Here is an 18998-nt window from a genome sequence, read left to right as displayed (position 1 = left end):
AGGGCATCAGAATTCTCTTCCTCCTCCTCTACATTTTATTCTATTTGACAAAGGGTGGGAGCTGTAGGATGGGGGGGAAAGGTCAGGGGGATGCCTTACTAAAGCTCAGCCTAGGGCCCAGGTGATAGTTCATCCGCCACAGGCAGGGAGGTGTGGATGCTTGACGATTGCTGCTGCTCTCCAACGCCAATGTTCCCTGTAGATATTCTTGATGGTTGGGAGGGTTTTACCTGTGATGTCCTGGGCTCTGTCCACTATCTTTTTCAGGGCTTTCTGCTTGGGGTATGAGTGTCCAGACTGTGTTTCAGCCAGTTAACACTCTTTCCAGCACATATCTATAGAAATTTGCTAGGGCTTCTGATGTCATACCAAACTTTTGCAATCTCCCAAGGAAGTAGAGGCACTGATGCTTTTTCTTCATATAATAGTGTGTAGGAGTCACGTGATGGAGTAGTGGCCGGTCAGGGAATTCCAGCCCTCTCCGGAAAAGTTGAAAAAAAACGCACAAAACACAAAGGTACAAGAATAAAAATTAAAACAAAGTAAAAGTAAAGGTGAGAAGAAAATGGCAGCGAAGAGAGAAAAGTCGAAAACAACGGGAAGAAGAGAAGATGAAAGAACGTCGGAAGAAGAAGGTGAAGGCCTTACCTGTCCGAGAGGGCCGCCGCGGAGAGAGAAGCCCGCTCCCAAAGGTCAGTGGAAGTCCTGAGCTCGGAACTACAAAAATGACTCGCGGAGCCGAGTAAAAGTGCGCAACCGCGCATGAAAAAAAACACACTGACAGGAGGGGGGAACAGCTGCGGAGTCGATCTCCACAGCTGAGAGTGACAGCTGCAACACAGCAACAGGAGCAGAACGTAGAAAATAACGACAACAGGAAAGAAGAGAGCAAAAAGAAAACAAGGAAACAACAGATGGCCAACCCAGAGGAAGAAGAAGAAGAAGAACATAGAGAAATGGAAGAAGAAGAGAAAGGCAGGACAATGGATATATCTTTTTTTAAAGAATATATGGAATCAGTGAAAGAATGGCAATTACAAGAATTTAATGAGATAAAAAGAAGAATTAAGAGTGCAGAAGAAAAAATGAATAAAATAGAAATGGTCATATCAGAGATAGGAAAAAGAGTGGATAATGTGGAAGAACGAGAAATTATCGTAGAAATGGAAGTAGAGGACTTAAAAGAGAAATTAGAAGAATCTAATAAAAAAGTTAAAGAGGCATATGAGCTGTTAGCTCAGAAGATAGATATAATGGAAAACTATAATAGAAGAAATAATATAAAGATAGTGGGCCTTAAGGAAGATGAAGAAGGCAAGAATATGAGAGAATTTATAAAAGATTGGATCCCCAGGGTCCTAGGAAGACCAGAATTACAGGAAGAAATGGAAATAGAGAGGGCACATAGAACATTAGCCCCGAAACCACAGCCGCAGCAAAAACCAAGATCCATTTTAGTAAAATTCTTAAGATATACAACAAGAGAAAATATATTGGAGAAAGCAATGAAGATAATAAGAGAAGACAAAAAGCCACTGGAATACAAAGGTCAAAAAATTTTTTTCTATCCAGACATAAGTTTTGAACTCCTGATAAAGAGGAAGGAGTTCAATACAGCAAAAACGATCCTATGGAAAAAAGGATATAAATTTATGTTAAAGTACCCAGCGGTACTTAAAATAGTTATTCCAGGGCAACAAAACAGACTATTCTCGGATCCAGAGGAAACACGAAAATTTGCAGAACTACAAAACAAGCAGAGAAATGAAGACATGTAATGAGAGTAAAAATGACCACGAATTATATGTATGTGTGTATATGGGTATATAGATATATAGATGTGTATGTATATATGTGTATACATGAGTGTATCCGTATTTAGAGGAAAATACATAGAGTATAGATAAGAATTAATAAGGGAATGAAAGGGAATAGAGGGAATAAGGAGGGAATTAAAAGAGTGACCTTTGTTATATATGAAAATTGAAATCTTTTCCGGGGGGGGGCTGGGTGGGGAGGAGTTACGGTCACTGCAAAATCAGTTGACGCTTGCGAGTGAATTTGCAAATCCAAATGGAGAGGGGAGATGTGGTTGCCTGACAAGGGATAAAGGGCAACTCAGGAGGGGGAGGGGAGAATGGGGTTAAAGAAGTTTTAAATATGAGAATAAGGAAAATGTTTGATGTTTTAGAAATGTTGTCTTATAAAGTGTTCAAAACAAGAAAGCAGAAATGGATAAGAAGGAAAGATGATGATGATGAGGAAATGGAAAGGGAAGATAAACAAAGTATGAAATGGCTACGTTGAACTATATGACTTTAAATATTAACGGAATACATAACCAAATCAAAAGGAAGAAACTGTTAAATTTACTGAAAAAAGAAAAAAATTGATATAGCATTTGTGCAAGAAACATATTTAACTGAAATGGAGCACAAGAAATTAAAGAGAGATTGGGTAGGACATGTAACAGCAACGTCGCATAATTCAAAAGCAAGAGGAGTAGCTATATTAATCAGTAAAAATGTACCAATTAAAATAGAAGAGGAAATAATAGATCCAGCAGGGAGATATGTAATGATAAAATGTCAGATATATTCGGAGTTTTGGAATCTACTCAATGTATATTCACCTAACGAAGAAGATCAAAAGTTTATGCAAGATATTTTTTTGAAGATAGCAGATACGCAAGGGAACGTATTAATAGGAGGGGATTTCAACCTTAATTTGGATTCAAACATGGATAAAACTGGGAAAAAAATTAACAGAAAGAACAAAGTAACCAAATTTATAATTAAATCGATGCAAGAAATGCAACTTTTGGATATATGGAGGAAACAACACCCAAAGGAAAAGGAATATTCATATTATTCGGGTAGACATAAAACATACTCAAGAATAGACCTATTTCAGTTATCAGCTCGTATGCAAGAAAGAGTAAGAAAAACAGAATATAAAGCTAGAATATTATCGGACCATTCACCCTTGATATTGACAATAGAGTTAGAGGACATCCCTCCAAGAATGTATAGATGGAGATTAAACTCCATGCTACTTAAAAGGCAGGATTTTAGAGAATTAATTGAAAGACAAATTAAAATGTACTTTGAAATAAATACGGAATCAGTGAAAGATAAGTTTATACTATAGGATGCAATGAAAGTGTTCATCAGAGGGCAAATAATAAGTTATGTAACCAAGATGAAGAAGGACTACAATCAGGAAACAGAGCAGTTGGAAAGGGAAGTAGTAAATATAGAAAAAGAATTAGCAATGAAGGAAGACACAACTAAAAGAAGAGAATTGGCAGATAAAAAAATAAAATATGAAACACTACAAACATATAAGGTGGAGAAGAACATAATGAAGACAAAACAGAAATATTATGAACTAGGGGAAAAAAATGCACAAAATTCTATCATGGCAGCTTAAGACAGAACAAGCTAAGAAAATGGTATTGGCATCTAGGAAAAAAGACAAACAAATCACATATAATCCAACGGAGATTAATGAAAACTTTAGAGAATTCTATGAACAATTATACCAAACTGAAAATGAAGGGAAAGAAGGCAAAATAGATGAATTTTTAACTAAAATTGAACTACCAAAATTACAAATAGAGGAACAAAATAAATTAACAGAACCATTTGAAATAGTAGAAATACAAGAGATAATAAAAAAACTACCAAATAATAAAACACCAGGAGAGGATGGATTCCCAATAGAATTCTGTAAAACATTTAAAGATTTATTAATTCCTCCCCTCCTGGAAGTTATCAACCAGATTGATAAAACACAAAGCTTCCAGATTCATGTAAAACAGCAATAATTACAGTAATACCAAATACAGGGAAAGATCCACTCGCACCAGCGTCATATAGACCAATATCATTACTTAACACAGATTATAAAATAATAGCTAAACGATTAGCAAACAGATTAGCAGATTATGTACCTAAAATGGTAAATCTAGACCAAACTGGATTTATTAAAAAAAGACGGACAACAGACAATATTTGTAAATTTATTAACTTAATTCATGCAAGGGAGTAAAGCGCCAACAGTAGCAGTTGCTTTAGACGCAGAGAAGGCCTTTGACAGAGTAGAATGGAATTATTTATTCAAAGTATTGCAAAAATTCAGTTTACCAGAGAAGTATATTAATTGGATTAAAGCATTATATAAGGGGCCATTGGCGAAAGTGTCAGTAAATGGATATATATCAAAGCAATTTAATTTAAGCAGATCAACAAGGCAGGGATGCCCACTATCACCCTTATTGTTCACGTTAGCTATAGAACCACTAGCAGAATTGATAAGAACAGAAAATAATATAAAAGGGATAAAAATAAAGGCCAAGGAATATAAAATCAGTTTATTTGCGGATGATGTTATAGTATACTTAACAGAACCAGAACTATCAATAAAAGAATTATATAAGAAATTGAAGGAATATGGAGAAGTGTCGGGTTACAAGATTAACGTAAATAAAAGTGAAGCAATGCCAATAAATAATGCGGATTTCTCAAAATGTAAGAAGGAATCACCATTCAGACGGCAAATGCAAGCAATAAGTTACCTAGGTATACAAATAAACAAAAATCTTGGCCATCTATATAAACTCAATTATTATCCACTAATGAAAAAATTACAGGGCGATTTAGAGCATTGGAAAGATTTACCACTAACGCTAATAGGAAGGATAAACTGTATTAAAATGAACATTTTCCCAAGGATACTATACCTATTTCAGGCATTGCCAATACACTTGACAGAGAAATTCTTCAAGGAGTTAAAGAAAATAATAAGGAAATTTTTATGGAAAGGGGGGTAACCGAAGATATCACTAGATAAATTAACAGAATGGTATAAACAAGGAGGCTTACAACTGCCAAACTTTAAAAATTATTATAGAGCCGCACAATTAAGATACCAATCAGATTTTTATCAAACAAGGGAAAAGCCAGATTGGACTAGATTAGAACTAGATAAAATAGGGGAAAAGATACCTGAACATATATTATATAAATGGGATGAAAAATTGGTACAACATAGAAGTTCTCCAGTATTACATCTTCTGCTCAATATTTAGAAGAAGATTCATGTAGAAAGGAATAAAATAAATTACCAATTACCAAAACTAATAATGATGCAAAATCAGTTACTCCCTTTTACAATAGATAACCTTTCCTTTAGAGAATGGGAGAAAAAAGCGATCAAAAGAATAGAAAATTGTTTTTCAGGAAATAGATTATTATCCTTTGAACAAATGAAGGATAAATATAATATAACTCAAGATACAGTGTTGGCATATTACCAACTGAGATTCAACTTGAAGGACAAATTAGGAAGCAGTCTGAGGTTACCAGAGGGAAGTAACTTTGAATATGTGATTACAGATACAATGATAATCAAAACATTTGTAACAAATATGTATATTAAACTGCAAGAAAAGGAGAATGAGGAAACAAATGGTAAAACTAAACAAAAATGGGAACAAGATTTAAATATAAAGATAAAGAAGGAAATATGGGAGAAGTTATGCTCTGGAACGATGAGAAATACAATAAATACGAGGTTACGTATGATACAATATAACTGGATACACAGGCTATACATTACACCTCAAAAGTTAAATAAATGGGACCCAACAGTATCTGACAGATCTTTTCGTTGTAAAAAAGAAATGGGAACAACAATTCATGCAATCTGGACATGTGAGCAAGTAGAAAAATTTTGGGAAGATCTAAACCAGATATTAAATAAAATCACAAAAAGCAATATACCAAAAAACCCAGAGATCTTCCTCCTAAGTAACATAAAAAACAAAGAATTTGGACTTGATTTGGATGGTGCATAAAAAAGATTTGTTAAGATAGCTCTAGCCGTAGCAAAAAAATGTATTATGTCAACCTGGAAATTAGAAGATAATTTGAGAATACAACAATGGTATATAGAAATGAATAAATGTATTCCATTAGAAAAAATAACATATAATTTAAGAAATAATATTGAAATACTTGAACAAATATGGGAGCCATACATGAAACACAATAGAGAAAACCTACCGGGGACATCTACCACCTAAAATAACGAAAGGAGAAGGAAATGAAAAGAATTGACTCAGTGGAATTTCTTGTTTATTTTTATTGAATGACAACATTGTTTGACTGGTTTAATGTATCTTAGATTTTGTACTTTAAATGAATGGGGGGGAGGTAGGGAGGGTGGGATGGGAGGAGGGAGGGGGGAGAAAATGACACTGTATATATTTGAAAAGGAAAATGTATGTATCTTGGTCAATGTGGTTTATGGTGTGAAAAATAAAAAAATTAAAAAAAATATATATAATAGTGTGTTGAGTCCAGGAAAGATCCTCTGAGATAGTAGCTCCCAAGAACTTAAATTTGCTCAACCTCTCCTGCCAATTTTCCTACCATTGCAACAGGTCAACAGCAGCTGCTATCCTGCTGCCTCTCCATTCTGCATTAGATCACTTGGACTACAAAAACACCCATGACAGGCTGCTTGTTCATTGGCTATAGCCCAGCATTTAACACCATCATATTAGCAAAATGAATAATCAAACTCAAGTATACTATGGGGGAAAGTATAATAACTGGTTTGGAACCTCAAGTGGAAGGAATGCAGAAAGCTGCAGAAAGTGGCAAACCGATCCAAGTGTATCACAGGTACTCACCTCCTGTCCATTGAAGACATCTACATTTGACATTGCTTTAAGAAGGTAGCCAGCATCATAAAGGATGCCCATCCCCTTGTTCACAATCTCTTCTTGTCACTATATTCAGCCAAAAAGTACAGAAGTTTGAAGTTCAGCGCCTCCAAATGGTTTAGGTTGCTAAACCTCCCAAAATACCCCTTAAAATACACTACTCTGGAACCATCGAAAGGTCTTTCAATACAATTAAAACAACTGCAACGATGAACATATACTTAGCTATCCTTTTGTATTTATTACCTTTCTTCCTGTCTCCTGGTGCATTATGGTCATTTATTTATGCTATTGTTTTTGCTGTGACTTGTGTACCTGTTTGGCTGCAGTAAGAATTTTGGTGCATATGCATATGTATATGACCAGAAATTATCATATCATGTTTGTTGCACCAACACGTTACTTTTGGTGTTTCATGAACTAGAACACCTCATTCCCTCTATACTCCACTCATGTGCAGTTTTTCTCCTTTGATATAATAATCTGCATTTTGTCTAAAGAAATGCCTGACTTCACACCTTCCCACTTTAAATTCCATTTGACAGGGTTTTGCCTATTCACACATCTATTGATATCCCGTTCCAGAGTCCCATAATTTTCATCGTAGTGGAAAAATAGGTGGAAGGGCGGGGGCTATCGGCTGACTTGGAAGTCCTGCATTTTACTCTTCTTCCAAGTCATTAATATTATATACATGAGAGCCAAAAATTGAACTGTGGAAGACACTACAAGTTACGTCTTTCCCGTCTGAACAAGAGCGAATGATTTCTACATGATAACCAGTTTTTCGCCCATCTTAATGTAATTTCCTTTACTCTGTAAGCTCTCAACTTGTCCATTAGCCTCTTACCTATGCTGACAACCACCAATTTATATGAATCTTATAATAATTTTTTAAAAAATCAGCTCCCTCCAGGTTCTACCATTCACTTAATCATCAGGGCTAATTTATTGTGGCCAATCAACTGGGAAGTGGGAGGAAACCAGGGGACCTGGAGGAAACCTATGTAATCACAGGAAGAATGTGCAAGTTTCACACAGAGAGTCAAGATTGTAACCAGGGATATCTGGCACTGTGACGCAACAGCTCGACTCGCTGCACTATTGCGATGACTTGATTTGATTGCATTAAGTTTTTGTAAATTACCAGCTGGCTAACATACCACAAAATTCCTTCTACCCCTCCCCACCACCCAATTTCTTTCCTCTCCTCCTGTTGGGAAGAAGATTCCTCTCCTCCTGTTGGGAAGAAGATTCAAAAGTATGAAATAACACACTACCAAGTCCAGGATCATTGCTTCACTGCAGTTATCAGAGTCTTGAACAAACTGCACACCCGTGAAATAATTTTGCCTTTGCTCTGTCCTTATTGATCTGCCTGTTACTTTGAAAAAGGTACTAGGTTTTTACTACAGAACGGCCTGTGGGTTGACCAGCTGAACTACTCACAGAATTAACGTTCTTGCGGTACCTCCGTTCACTTGACAATCAACTTGAATTTGAAATAATTCCATGCTGCAATTCACTGGACCTATATCATTATCCACCAAGGCATTGATCGCTTTTCTGGATGCCACCTCACTTTCTATTCCTATTTGCCTCTTCTCTTGGGACATTGAGTTTCCAGTCCTGAGCATCGTGAAACCTTGCCTTTGTTATGGTTGTTAAATTAAACTTGGATCTAGTTCCAAATGATGTCTGCATCCCACAAAAGAATATTAAAGTTAAAAATGTTAGAAGGATTACTTCAGTTTCAATTCTGCTGCATGCCACTCCACAATTTTGTTCTGTTTATAATCATGATGAATGAAAAATTGAACAATTTATCTCTTCTACCAAAAAACTTCTCTAAGTTTATTAACCATAAGTACCAATGGATGACAGTAACGTTTTGAGTATTTAGCATAAAATGCATCATTTAGGATTCTGATGGTACTTTCTGCATCACCTTCATGTGTGAGAGGCAGGATCGTTGTCTGTCAATCACGTGCACACAATTCGTCAATGAACTTATGGTCGTTATGCAAGTCCATTAAATATTATCAATAGATTGGTTCGATTTCTGAGATCGTGCCCATCAACAACGAATATGCAATCAATCTGGTGTTCATTTGAGCAAGTTTCGTGGATGCAAGGCTGGCTCGTGATTAGCAAATTGTTTTATTTGAACGTTTGCTGAGATTGGGGCTGGAGTTGAAGGGATTTGCGCTTCGGGGTGGGAAGCCTGCGAGCCTTTTCCAAATGCACCGCAAGCAGGTTGGTTTGCGCGTTGATTATTAACCTGCTCCAGCGACACGGTGCACACGTTACTTTGTCTCATTGCGCTGAAGGTGGAGAGCAGGCATCATCAGCAGGTGCCCCGTGGTCAGGGTTGGCCAGACCATGTGGCCGGCGTGCTGGTGGGGTTGGCGCTGAATGCGAACGTGCTCCCGTCGTTTCCGATCGGACCCTCCCCGCCCTCTTCTCCCCGGACCCCTTTGAATGGTCGATCCCAGCCGCCACCCCTCCCCCCCCCCCCCCCACCACTCTGCCTGCAGCTGAAGTAACGGTCCAGCGTCCGCCGCCGCCGCTTGTGTCCCGTGCGTGGTTCTTCACCGTCGCTGCTCGCCATGGTAAGGTGCTGTCGGGCAGGCGCTCCGCTCCTCTGCTCGAGCCCGGCCACTCGCCTTTCTCTTTCGCATCCTCCTTTGGGCGTGGATCGTGCGGGGATGGGGCGAGCGGCTGCGGTGAAGCCGGAACGTTTGGAGGTTGCCGGCTCGTGCGGCGGCCGTTCGCAGCGGCCATTTTAACCTAATTTTAGCGGCTGAAGCGGGTGGCTGGAGTCTTCGCCCCGCGCTCGTCCGGCCGGTGGCAGCGGGCGAGGCGCCGCTCCCCGAGGAGCCGGGTGCCCTCGTGCGTGACCTGCGGCGACTTGGCCCGGAACGGTGCCCCAGTCCCTCGGCCCTTTCCAGCCGCTGCCCGCTGCCTTCCCCGCCGACCGCGCTGGGCGCTCCCGGGGCGGGGCCGTGCGCAGGCAGCCGCGGGTGGCTGGGGCGGAGGCGAGCCCGGCTGGGCCACGGGAGGTGGGATGGAGGAGCCATGATCGAGCCTCTCGGTCGAGGTCAGATCAACGCCGAAGTCTGGAAGTTCGGGCCGGGGGGGTCCCTGGTCATTCGGCCAAGGGAGGTGCCACCGGAGCGGACAGTCCGGAGTTCGGAGACCCGTTCGGATATTGGGAATGTCCAATCGTTCCTCGTTTTTTAGAACCAATCCGGCCGGCGCTGATTTCGACCAGTAAAAGGGGCGAAGCGTGAAGGTGGGATGGTGCACAATGACCTGAGTCACCAAAACCTTGCTCGTACTTTGGACAAAAAAATATTGGCCATTGTTTTAAATCAGCGCGGAGCCTATTCTTCTTCGTTCCAAAGAACGAGCTGTGTTCAAAGTATAAGATGTTTTTTAAGTGGATGAGTCCATGGTTGCATTCTTTTGTTACAACATTTGGCTCAAAGGCTCCCCCCGACTGTCGCATACCACAATTTGCTGTAATTTGTGTCAGAATCCACTGCATCATTGGAAGTGATGCTGCTTTTGGCACGAGTGCCTTAACTTGGCGCAGAGAAAATGATTGGGTGGCCTCTCTCCATTTCGCGTGAACAAGTGCAAGTCCTGATGATTTGTTAAATGTATTTTAAGTACATTGAAACAAAATTGATTTTTCCACACTGCTTCCCCAACTACAAGATGTGGGTGATGCATTATTTTAATTTTTTTTTTAATTCCAAAAAGGCCTCCGGAGTAACAGTGAACGATGAAGTTATTAGAGTCTTCAATGACATGAAAGTAAGAAAATCTTCAACGCCAGAAGAAGTCAAAAAAAGAAAGAAAGCAGTTCTGTTCTGCCTCAGTGATGATCAAAAACAGATTGTGGTCGAGGAAGCCAAAGAAATTTTGGTGGGCGAAATTGGAGAAACTGTGCAGGACCCCTACGCATCCTTTGTTAAGTTACTACCTTTGTTTGACTGTCGTTATGCTTTGTATGATGCTACGTATGAGACAAAAGAATCCAAGAAAGAAGATTTGGTATTTATATTCTGGTACGTGTTATAAATAAGTTGTATAGATTTCTTGAGGCCTGTTTATGTTGCTAAATGAGTACATCAAAATTAGTTATGGAAACAATGCTGGTAAAATGGGTATTAACTTTCAGCCTTTCTTTGTTTCTCCTAGGGCTCCAGAGAAGGCACCCCTTAAAAGCAAGATGATATATGCTAGCTCAAAGGATGCTATTAAAAAGAAATTTACAGGTTATAAATTTTACTGAGTTGTATACATATTATGTATTTTTTAAAATTAGTGCAGTTTGATTTACTGCATTTTGTTTATTTTTCAGGTATTAAACATGAATGGCAAGTTAACGGAATAGATGAAATTCAGGACCGTATTACACTTGCAGAGAAACTGGGCGGCAATGTGGTGGTTTCACTTGAAGGAATAACCTTGCACTATGACAATTGAGTGCCATCTTGACCCATGGAGCTTCCATTTCTGCAGCTCTATTATAATTTGATCAGAGTTGGAATAGTTTAGAGTTTTTTTCATGTAACTTAAAGCAACCAATCTGTGGTTGCACTTAGACTGTTTGATCCCTGTAGTTTTTATGTAGAATCTCAAGGAATGCTTTCACATCATTCATTCTAGCCAAACAATTGTCATTGCATGCATTCCTTGTTCCTTGTACAATGTGAACGTTTATGTGAGTAGTTTAGAACACCAAGTATAAACTTTTGAAAATCTCAAGTGTATTGTCCACTGGTCAGGTGGTAGCCATCAATTCATTATTGTAATTGTTGAAATTGCACTTGATCATAGTTCCATGAGGCTGTTGTGCATTCATCACCCACTCTGCCTTGATATCAGTTTTGTCATGGCAGTATGTGTTCTACACTTTGCATCAAAAGCACTTTTTGTAACATTTTTTTTGTTTTTAAAAGGAGAATAAGGAATGCCAACCAAATTTCTGTAGTTGTGTCATCAGTGAATTATTGCTCTTGCATTTTCATTCCTGTTGTGCAGACCTTAAGAAAGGAAATGTTTATGTTGCCTTTTGTTTCCAGTGGAATGTACACTACTGAAAAAGAATGGGAGTCAACGTTTACCATGTTAATCTTTTTAAACATTGAAACAGACGTGCAAAATTAGTCATGATGGCAGTTACTGTATACTGGAGCCTTAAATGGAACATTGTTTTTGAGATCAGAAATTTGGCCACACATACAATAAAAATTGTGGTTTATGGCCGATTGCTGCTTTGTTGTTATTTTTAATGATAAAATGATATGAAATTTCAACAGTTACTCATTCTATCTTATCCTCCTTTGTAAATATCCACGGTTTTAAGCTTGCTATACTGATCTTCTAATCCCACAATTTTCCAAACTAAAATAATTTTTCAAACATGTTAAATTGATGTTTCAAAATAGCGTACTGAAATTCTGCATGATACTGACTGGTTATGGCCAAACTTTAAACTAAATAGCCATCTTGAGGCAAGAAGTAGTCCTGAAGATAACTGATGCATTAACGATGCTAGTAGTTCATCAAAATATTGTCTGGTTAAAATCAATTTAAAATGAATTCTTTCCTCTTTAAATGTATTAAGACCAGAAAAACCAAAGTTGTTTTCTTGAATTTTTTTTGTACAGATTTTGGGATATTAATATTTTAGATATTTAAACTAATACTATTTAAATAGGAAAATTGTAAAACCATCTGGAATTCTAAGAAGAATTATAAAAACTGCATAATTTTTGTAATACATGTTAACAAAATTATTTTATGTGCTAACTTTGAGAAGAGAGTTTTGGTTACATTTGGATTTGGCTCTTAGTTGCTGGATTTGGCTCAATGCCAACAGTTGCTCTGCTGCTAGAGAATTTGATCTGCATGCCATAGCAATCCTTTGCTAGTCAGAGCTATTTATGGGAAACGCATGCTTTTGTGTCCTGTCATCCTTGTCCACAAATGGCAAAACTGGACATGGTTCCAGTGCTGGATAAAAGGGAACTCTTGCCAGGTAGCTAAGCATAGTGGCCAAATATTACATGTTCAAAGAATGATTTTTTTTTGGAATGATTGAAAATAGTTGAGAATGTTAAATGTCTAAAGAAGTTGTGCATTCTCAAGGTAAATTTGCCCAGACAATTCTATCCATTCAATCTTATTTCACATTATATTGACTACTTTGAAATTATGTGCAATTTCTACATTTTAAAGTTGCTTGTGTTGTCGTGTTTAAATTTTTCTCTTGCCATTTTTAACTTTTCTGCAATGTAGAGGGTGAAGGTACTGGGCAATGTTCATTAAGTAATAAAATGATATACAAATAATCCTACATGTAGTTAATGGACATGCATTTTATCTCAGTCCGTATTGATAAAGAGGCAGTTGAGATTCTTAACGAAAGGCTCAGGTCTAAAATGGTTGTATATTTTTGCCTCCAGTGGATGTTATGGGACCTGCTGATTTTTTTTTCCCAAGACTTATGTATTTTACTGCAATCACAGCATCTGCAGATTTTTTTTGTTTCACTCAGTTGAGATACAGGGATGTGTGAGTCACATATCAAGAATGTTTAGTTTGAAACTACCAATTAAAAAAAAAGATCTTTATAAGTGCAGAAATACCTGAAATTGTACGTGCATAAAGGATTGAGTATAGCTGTTGTTTGAAGATCTTATCAAGCATTTTGAAAAGTAGGCCAAACATCACCTGAGTCTGTTCTACTTTAGTTAGATAATTGCTGATCTGTATCTTGACTTCATTCATGGACTTTGATCCATGATCTTTAACATATGTTATCCTGAAGAAAAACATTGAAAATTTTAATTATCACTAGTTTATTTGGAAGTGCCTGCTTTGGATATAAGTTACTTTTTTTTTGTTTAGAATGCTTTTTGAAATTGCCCCATACTACCCAAATTTTACTTCTGGAACAATTCCTCTCTGCTATTTAATTGTTAATGCAAACCTTTTTCTGTTTGAAATGTCTGTCATATGGGAACCAGAGTTCTTACCTGGCCATCTAAAATTTGTACTGGCGTATTGAGCTGGAGATGAGCAGGAGTAGGTGCAGAAATTGCTACTAAATTTATGGCAAATAGCTGTAGTTCCTAAACAATTTGCAGCAAGTAGATTGTTGCTGTTTTCCTCTAAAAGTAAAATAGCAGAAACTTGTCTAATTTTTAGTCTCTAGCAAAATATAATGAAATGGGTACAGATGTGAGAATTATTTGATCTCTATTTTTGGTTGAAACGTGATGCTTTGTAAATCTTGTAACATTTTTGGATATTTCAATAAATGAAAATGGGTAATGGTTGTGTAGTGTAAGACATTTAGTGATCCTAAAAATTGATGTTTATAAAATGTAACGAGTTGGTGGGAACAATGATGCTGAGTAATCTGCTTTTAGAGCTACAAGATAAATTGTAATTTTCATTTTAATGCATTTTTATCTGTGCTTGTTTTGGAAAATAATTACTGGAGCCTAAACATGGAATTACCCACTAAGTGCAAAATTATGGCAGGGTCATGGCATGAAAATGGCCTAAGATGCTTTAGAAATAACAAAGGCATTAAGCCCAGAGGAGAAATTGGGAAAGATTATTAAAAGTTTAATCAAATTATATATAAAACTCATTCTGTACATTAGGGTTAAATACCCATCAGTAAAGGGGGTCACAATTAGCATAACAGCGCAGTACTATTAGAGCACCATTGACCAGAGTTCGAATCTAGCGCTGTCTGTAAGGAGTTCGTATGTTTTCCCCGTGTTCTGTTCCCCAAGTGCTCCAGTTTCCTCCCATCCTCCAAAACGTATGGAGTTGTAGGTTAATTGGGTGGTACCGGTTTTAATGGCCAGAATTGGCTTCTACCATGCTGTAAATAAATTTTAAAAAAATATTAAAGATGCACTAAGATTGGCAAGGATGAGGAAAAGAGGAATTTTCAGCAATTTTTTTTTGAGGCCTTTGGAGATTAGAAAACTGTCCATATCAGCAAGGTCAGATTTGATTGAATGGATTTGAATATAATATAGAGGAATTTTGAAATCATTCATAGGAAAGCCAACTTGTACAGTTAAAAGTAGTTAAGCCTTTGTGCAATAAATATTAGGTGGATGCAATTGTACATCACAGTTAATCAAATAGTCATCAGTTTTATTTCCATATTTTAATAAAATAAATTCGTGACCAACGTAATATTCCATAAAATCTTTTTGCCTAATTATTACATTTGTGCTCAACGTGTTATGGTAGGGTGGTGCCAGATACAACGTCATTAAGATTTAAAAATTTAATTTGTTTTGAAAATTGTTACTTTCATTTTCTGTCTATTTAGAATGCGTTTATACTGGATTGATTTGTTTTTTCAATTGCTATTTCATGTTCTATAGTCAAGATTTCAAATAGTGCAATGGTAGAATCCTGGTGGGTAAACATTTGTATTTGCCTTCTAAAACTTGACATTAGAAAACTGGAGTTAAAAATTTAATGCATAGTCCGCCTTTTGCTGTCTAGGTACAGCCATAAATGAATGTTCGTGAACTTTAAGGGTGAAAAGTGTCATGTTTTGGTGCTAATAACCATATCCGTTGGTGTATACACAAAGAATGAATCTCTTAATTTTTTTTCATTCTCCAGTCGCAGTCTACAATTGTAGATTCTGTATTCCTGATACCGAATAGGTGGGGAGTGGTTGTTAGAAAGGCATATTTCAATTGGGAGCTTGTACAAACTTTTTGGACATAAATGCTTTCTTTGTTAATGTTCCTTGTAATTATTTCATGTTAAAAGAGAAGCATTTTATTTTTGAGATGCGGCCATTCAGCAAATTGGATATACTGTAAAATGGACCTTGCCTGTTGCATGTTATTTGATAAAGAATATGGAGATAATTAGTAGTCTAGATTATTGGAAATGGATTTTTGTTATGGTTTGGCTGTGATAAAACATGACTCTGCCATATTTGTCAGTTTTAGAGTAACATAAAATAAATGTTTTACATTCCAAGTCTAGAAAGTTCTTGACTGGGAATGAATATAGGTTATCTCAATTAATTTTCCATTTGTTGTCAAATTTAATTGTTTAAAAATGAGGCAATCAATATTAGAACATACACATACAGTAAAAAGTCAAAAAATTCAGATGCCAGAAATTCGGACTACCCCAAAACCCGGACTTCTTGAAAACTCCCGCCTGAAATCTGGACCTCAAACTCTTGTGTGCCATAGAAGTACTGCCTTAAAATCTGGACCAAACCGGATTTTAGGACTTTTACTGTTTATAGGAAATTGAACAAGGGTAGGGCATCTGGCCTGCCCTGGCCTTCTGTTATTTACGATCTAGCTGTGGATTTGGCTCCACCTACCTTCCTTTCCCCATTATTGTTAATTCCACTACTAAGCAAAAATCTCTGTGCCTTAAATGTATTTAATATGGCAGCCTCTACTACTTTCCTAGACACAGATTTACTATTCTGGGAAAAACAGTTCATCCTCATCTCCTTCCTAAATCTACTCCCCTGAATCTTGAGACTCCTGTCCCCAAGTTCTTTTCTCACCCACCACAGAAATGGACTTTCTTACCTCTGTCTTATCTATCCCTTTCATAATGTTAAGTTTCTGTAAGGTTCTCATTCTTCTGATTTCTTGTGAGCATAGTCCCAGGTGATTTGATATCTTTTCATAGGCTTGTCCCCTCATCCAGAATCAACCTGGTGAACCTCTGCACCACTTTCAAAGCCAGTTTATCCTTTCTCAAGTAAGGAGATCAGTACTTCAGGGGTGGCCTCACTAGTACCTGTACAGCTACATCAGGACCTTCCTACTCTTAAATTCAAACTCTATAGCAATGAAGACCAACATTCAATTTCCTGTCTTGAATATATTGCATCTGTAAACCAACCTTTTATGATTGGTGCATAAGCATTCCCGTCCATCTGCACAACAGCATGCTGTAATCTTTCAGCATTTAAATGATGTATTTCTCCTTCCAAATTGGATAACCTCCTATTTGCCAACATTGTATACTCATCTGCCAGACCTTGCTTACTCACTTCATATATCTGCATACTCTGCAATTTGCTTTTCCACTAATTTTAGTGTAATTATTGCATTAATTTCTGCTCCTAAACAATAAAAATATAAACAAATTAATAATCTATGCATAACTATCAATACGAATTTGTCTGAGGTGAAAAACAAATCAACTTGAGAAGAAACCATTAGCACAGTTATATTCATTAGGTCCATCTCAATTCCATTTTGCCATCTTTGTTCCATCTCCCACTTTAAAGGGATTCACACTCTTGGGGAAAAGAGGTTCGAGTTTACTTTGCAAAATAAATTTTATTCCATTCAAAGGCAAGCCAAGAATTTAAAGTATATGTATGGGAGACAAATGACCCAAAAAACATCACAAGGATATAATTTGTAGCTCATTTATAGCTATCTTTTTCAGTAAAATATTTCAATCCTAGACTGGACATGTACATTTTTGGAGTGAATTAACAATACTGGCTGGCCTACACGTTCTCATTTTTTGTTACAATTAATGTTTTATTGCTAGTGTTCATTTGGTCAACTGGACTATCTCTTGACCAAATATGCTTGTAAGGTTTAATACCAGCTCTACTATTTTAACTTATTACTCCTCAGTTGATAATTGTATGATTAATTTCTTGAGGCCTGTTTATGTTGCATCACTGATTTGCTATTCAAGGTTCCTGGACACTTGCTTGTTAGATTGCTAAGAGTCTTCCTGCTGATTCTCCCCTCACACCAGGGTGGAATAGCAAGGTCTAGGGAACTAGGCCTTGAGCTGTTGACTGTGGAGGCACTGTCCCAGGAATGCTTTGGCATAAGGTAAAACTGAACTTTGTCTTGTAATTGTAAATGAATTGACAGTCATGAAATGTGTGAGCTCTGTGTAAAAGTGGACAAACATTTATAGCTTGTACCAAATGACATTGTAGACAGAGAATCCCCTTTGAAGAAAGTGCAAGTCACAACCTAATGTTGAGTCTTTTTTTTAGCAGTGTGGTGTGGAGTGTAGTGACAAAAATGATAGCATCTGTCACTCTAAGGCAATGACTTCTGCAGGCTGTGAGTAGGGCTTTATAGTAAATAGGGGATTTAATTCAATAGATTATCCCTAGGGATAAAGCAAAAGGAAATAAGGCAGGAGAGGTTACTGAAGCATCTAGAATAAAAAAGACAAAGTTTAGTAAAGGATAAGAATTTAACCTTAGGAGAGCAAACATGAAAAAGGTGAATACAGGACAGAAAGTGTATTTAAATAAACACCATATGAAACAAGGTAGATGAGCAGAAAGTGTAGTTCGAAATTGGCAGGAACATTTTGGCTGTAAGAATCATAGCTGAAAGAAGATCACAGCTGGGAGCTAAACATCCAAGGATTCACGTTGAAAAGTCTGGCAGGTGGGCAGATGGGATTTTAAAAGAAACAAAATCTTTAGCATCAGGGACATAGGATCAAAAGATGTTGAATCCTTGTGGGTAGAGTTTAAATAAAAAAAAATGCATAGGTGAAAAGGTACTGATTAGACTTAAATACAGACTTCCAAATAGTAGCCAGGATGTGTGAGACAAATAAATGAGAAGGGCAATGTTATAATGGTCAAGAGAGATTTCAATATGCATGTAGACAGGAAAAATCAGGTTAGCACTGGATCACAAGAGGAATTTGAACTACATTTTTTATTCAGGAGCTTAAGGTAAAGGAACCCTGAGGAGGCAGTGATAGAATTCACCCTGCAGTTTGAGAAAGAGAGGCTAAAATTGAATGTATGGATGTTACAGAGGAATAAGAGAAGTTGATTGGAAGGAGATGGTTGAACAACAATAGCTTCTGCGAGCAATTTCATCCCAAAGTAGTAGCATTCTAAAGGGAGGATGAGGTAACTATGGGTGACAAGGGTAGCAAAACAGCATAAAAGCAAAAGAGAGACATAAAATATTGCCAAAATCAGCAGAAAGCTAGAGAATTTGAAAGCTTTTAAAAACCAATCGAAAAAGAAATAAGGGGAGAAATGATGAAATATGAAAATAGCTAGTCAAAAATATAAATGTTTTCATATGTACAAGGAGTAAAAGAGAGGCTCTGATAGCTCAGTGATTAGAGAACTGGTCTTGTAAACAGGGGTCATGAGTTAGTTCCTCGCTGGGGACTTATTTCAGTGAGGGTGCTGCTGTGGTCACTCCTG

At 37.3% G+C, this 18998-nt stretch overlaps 1 protein-coding gene across 3 annotated transcripts; it reads left to right on the top strand.

Annotated features, from left to right (window-relative positions):
• The first annotated feature begins 9233 nt into the window (after positions 1–9233).
• Positions 9234–13101, top strand: cfl2 (cofilin 2 (muscle)). 3 transcript variants are annotated; one of them, XM_069916759.1, is made up of 4 exons: positions 9234–9345; positions 10502–10809; positions 10943–11019; positions 11106–13101. In XM_069916759.1, the coding sequence occupies exons 1-4, from the start codon at positions 9343–9345 to the stop codon at positions 11228–11230; spliced, it is 513 nt and encodes a 170-aa protein (XP_069772860.1). In that variant the 5' UTR covers positions 9234–9342; the 3' UTR covers positions 11231–13101. The 3 variants fall into 3 exon arrangements, with proteins under 3 accessions (XP_069772860.1, XP_069772862.1, XP_069772861.1); XM_069916761.1 differs by lacking the exon at positions 9234–9345 and adding an exon at positions 9547–9625; XM_069916760.1 differs by lacking the exon at positions 9234–9345 and adding an exon at positions 9645–10028.
• The last annotated feature ends 5897 nt before the right edge of the window (positions 13102–18998 follow it).

Source organism: Narcine bancroftii, chromosome 2, assembly GCF_036971445.1.
Source record: "Narcine bancroftii isolate sNarBan1 chromosome 2, sNarBan1.hap1, whole genome shotgun sequence".
NCBI lineage: Eukaryota > Metazoa > Chordata > Chondrichthyes > Torpediniformes > Narcinidae > Narcine > Narcine bancroftii.
Note: the sequence above shows the minus strand (reverse complement) of the source record. Positions and strands in the feature narration are given on the sequence as shown.

What these genes read in the sequence shown, in the direction of transcription:
- cfl2 (XM_069916759.1), top strand. An exon ending in GATTTGGTATTTATATTCTG is followed by an intron (nt 10,810 to 10,942) that starts GTACGTGTTATA and finishes TGTTTCTCCTAG; the next exon opens with GGCTCCAGAGAAGGCACCCC. An exon ending in TATTAAAAAGAAATTTACAG is followed by an intron (nt 11,020 to 11,105) that starts GTTATAAATTTT and finishes TTTATTTTTCAG; the next exon opens with GTATTAAACATGAATGGCAA.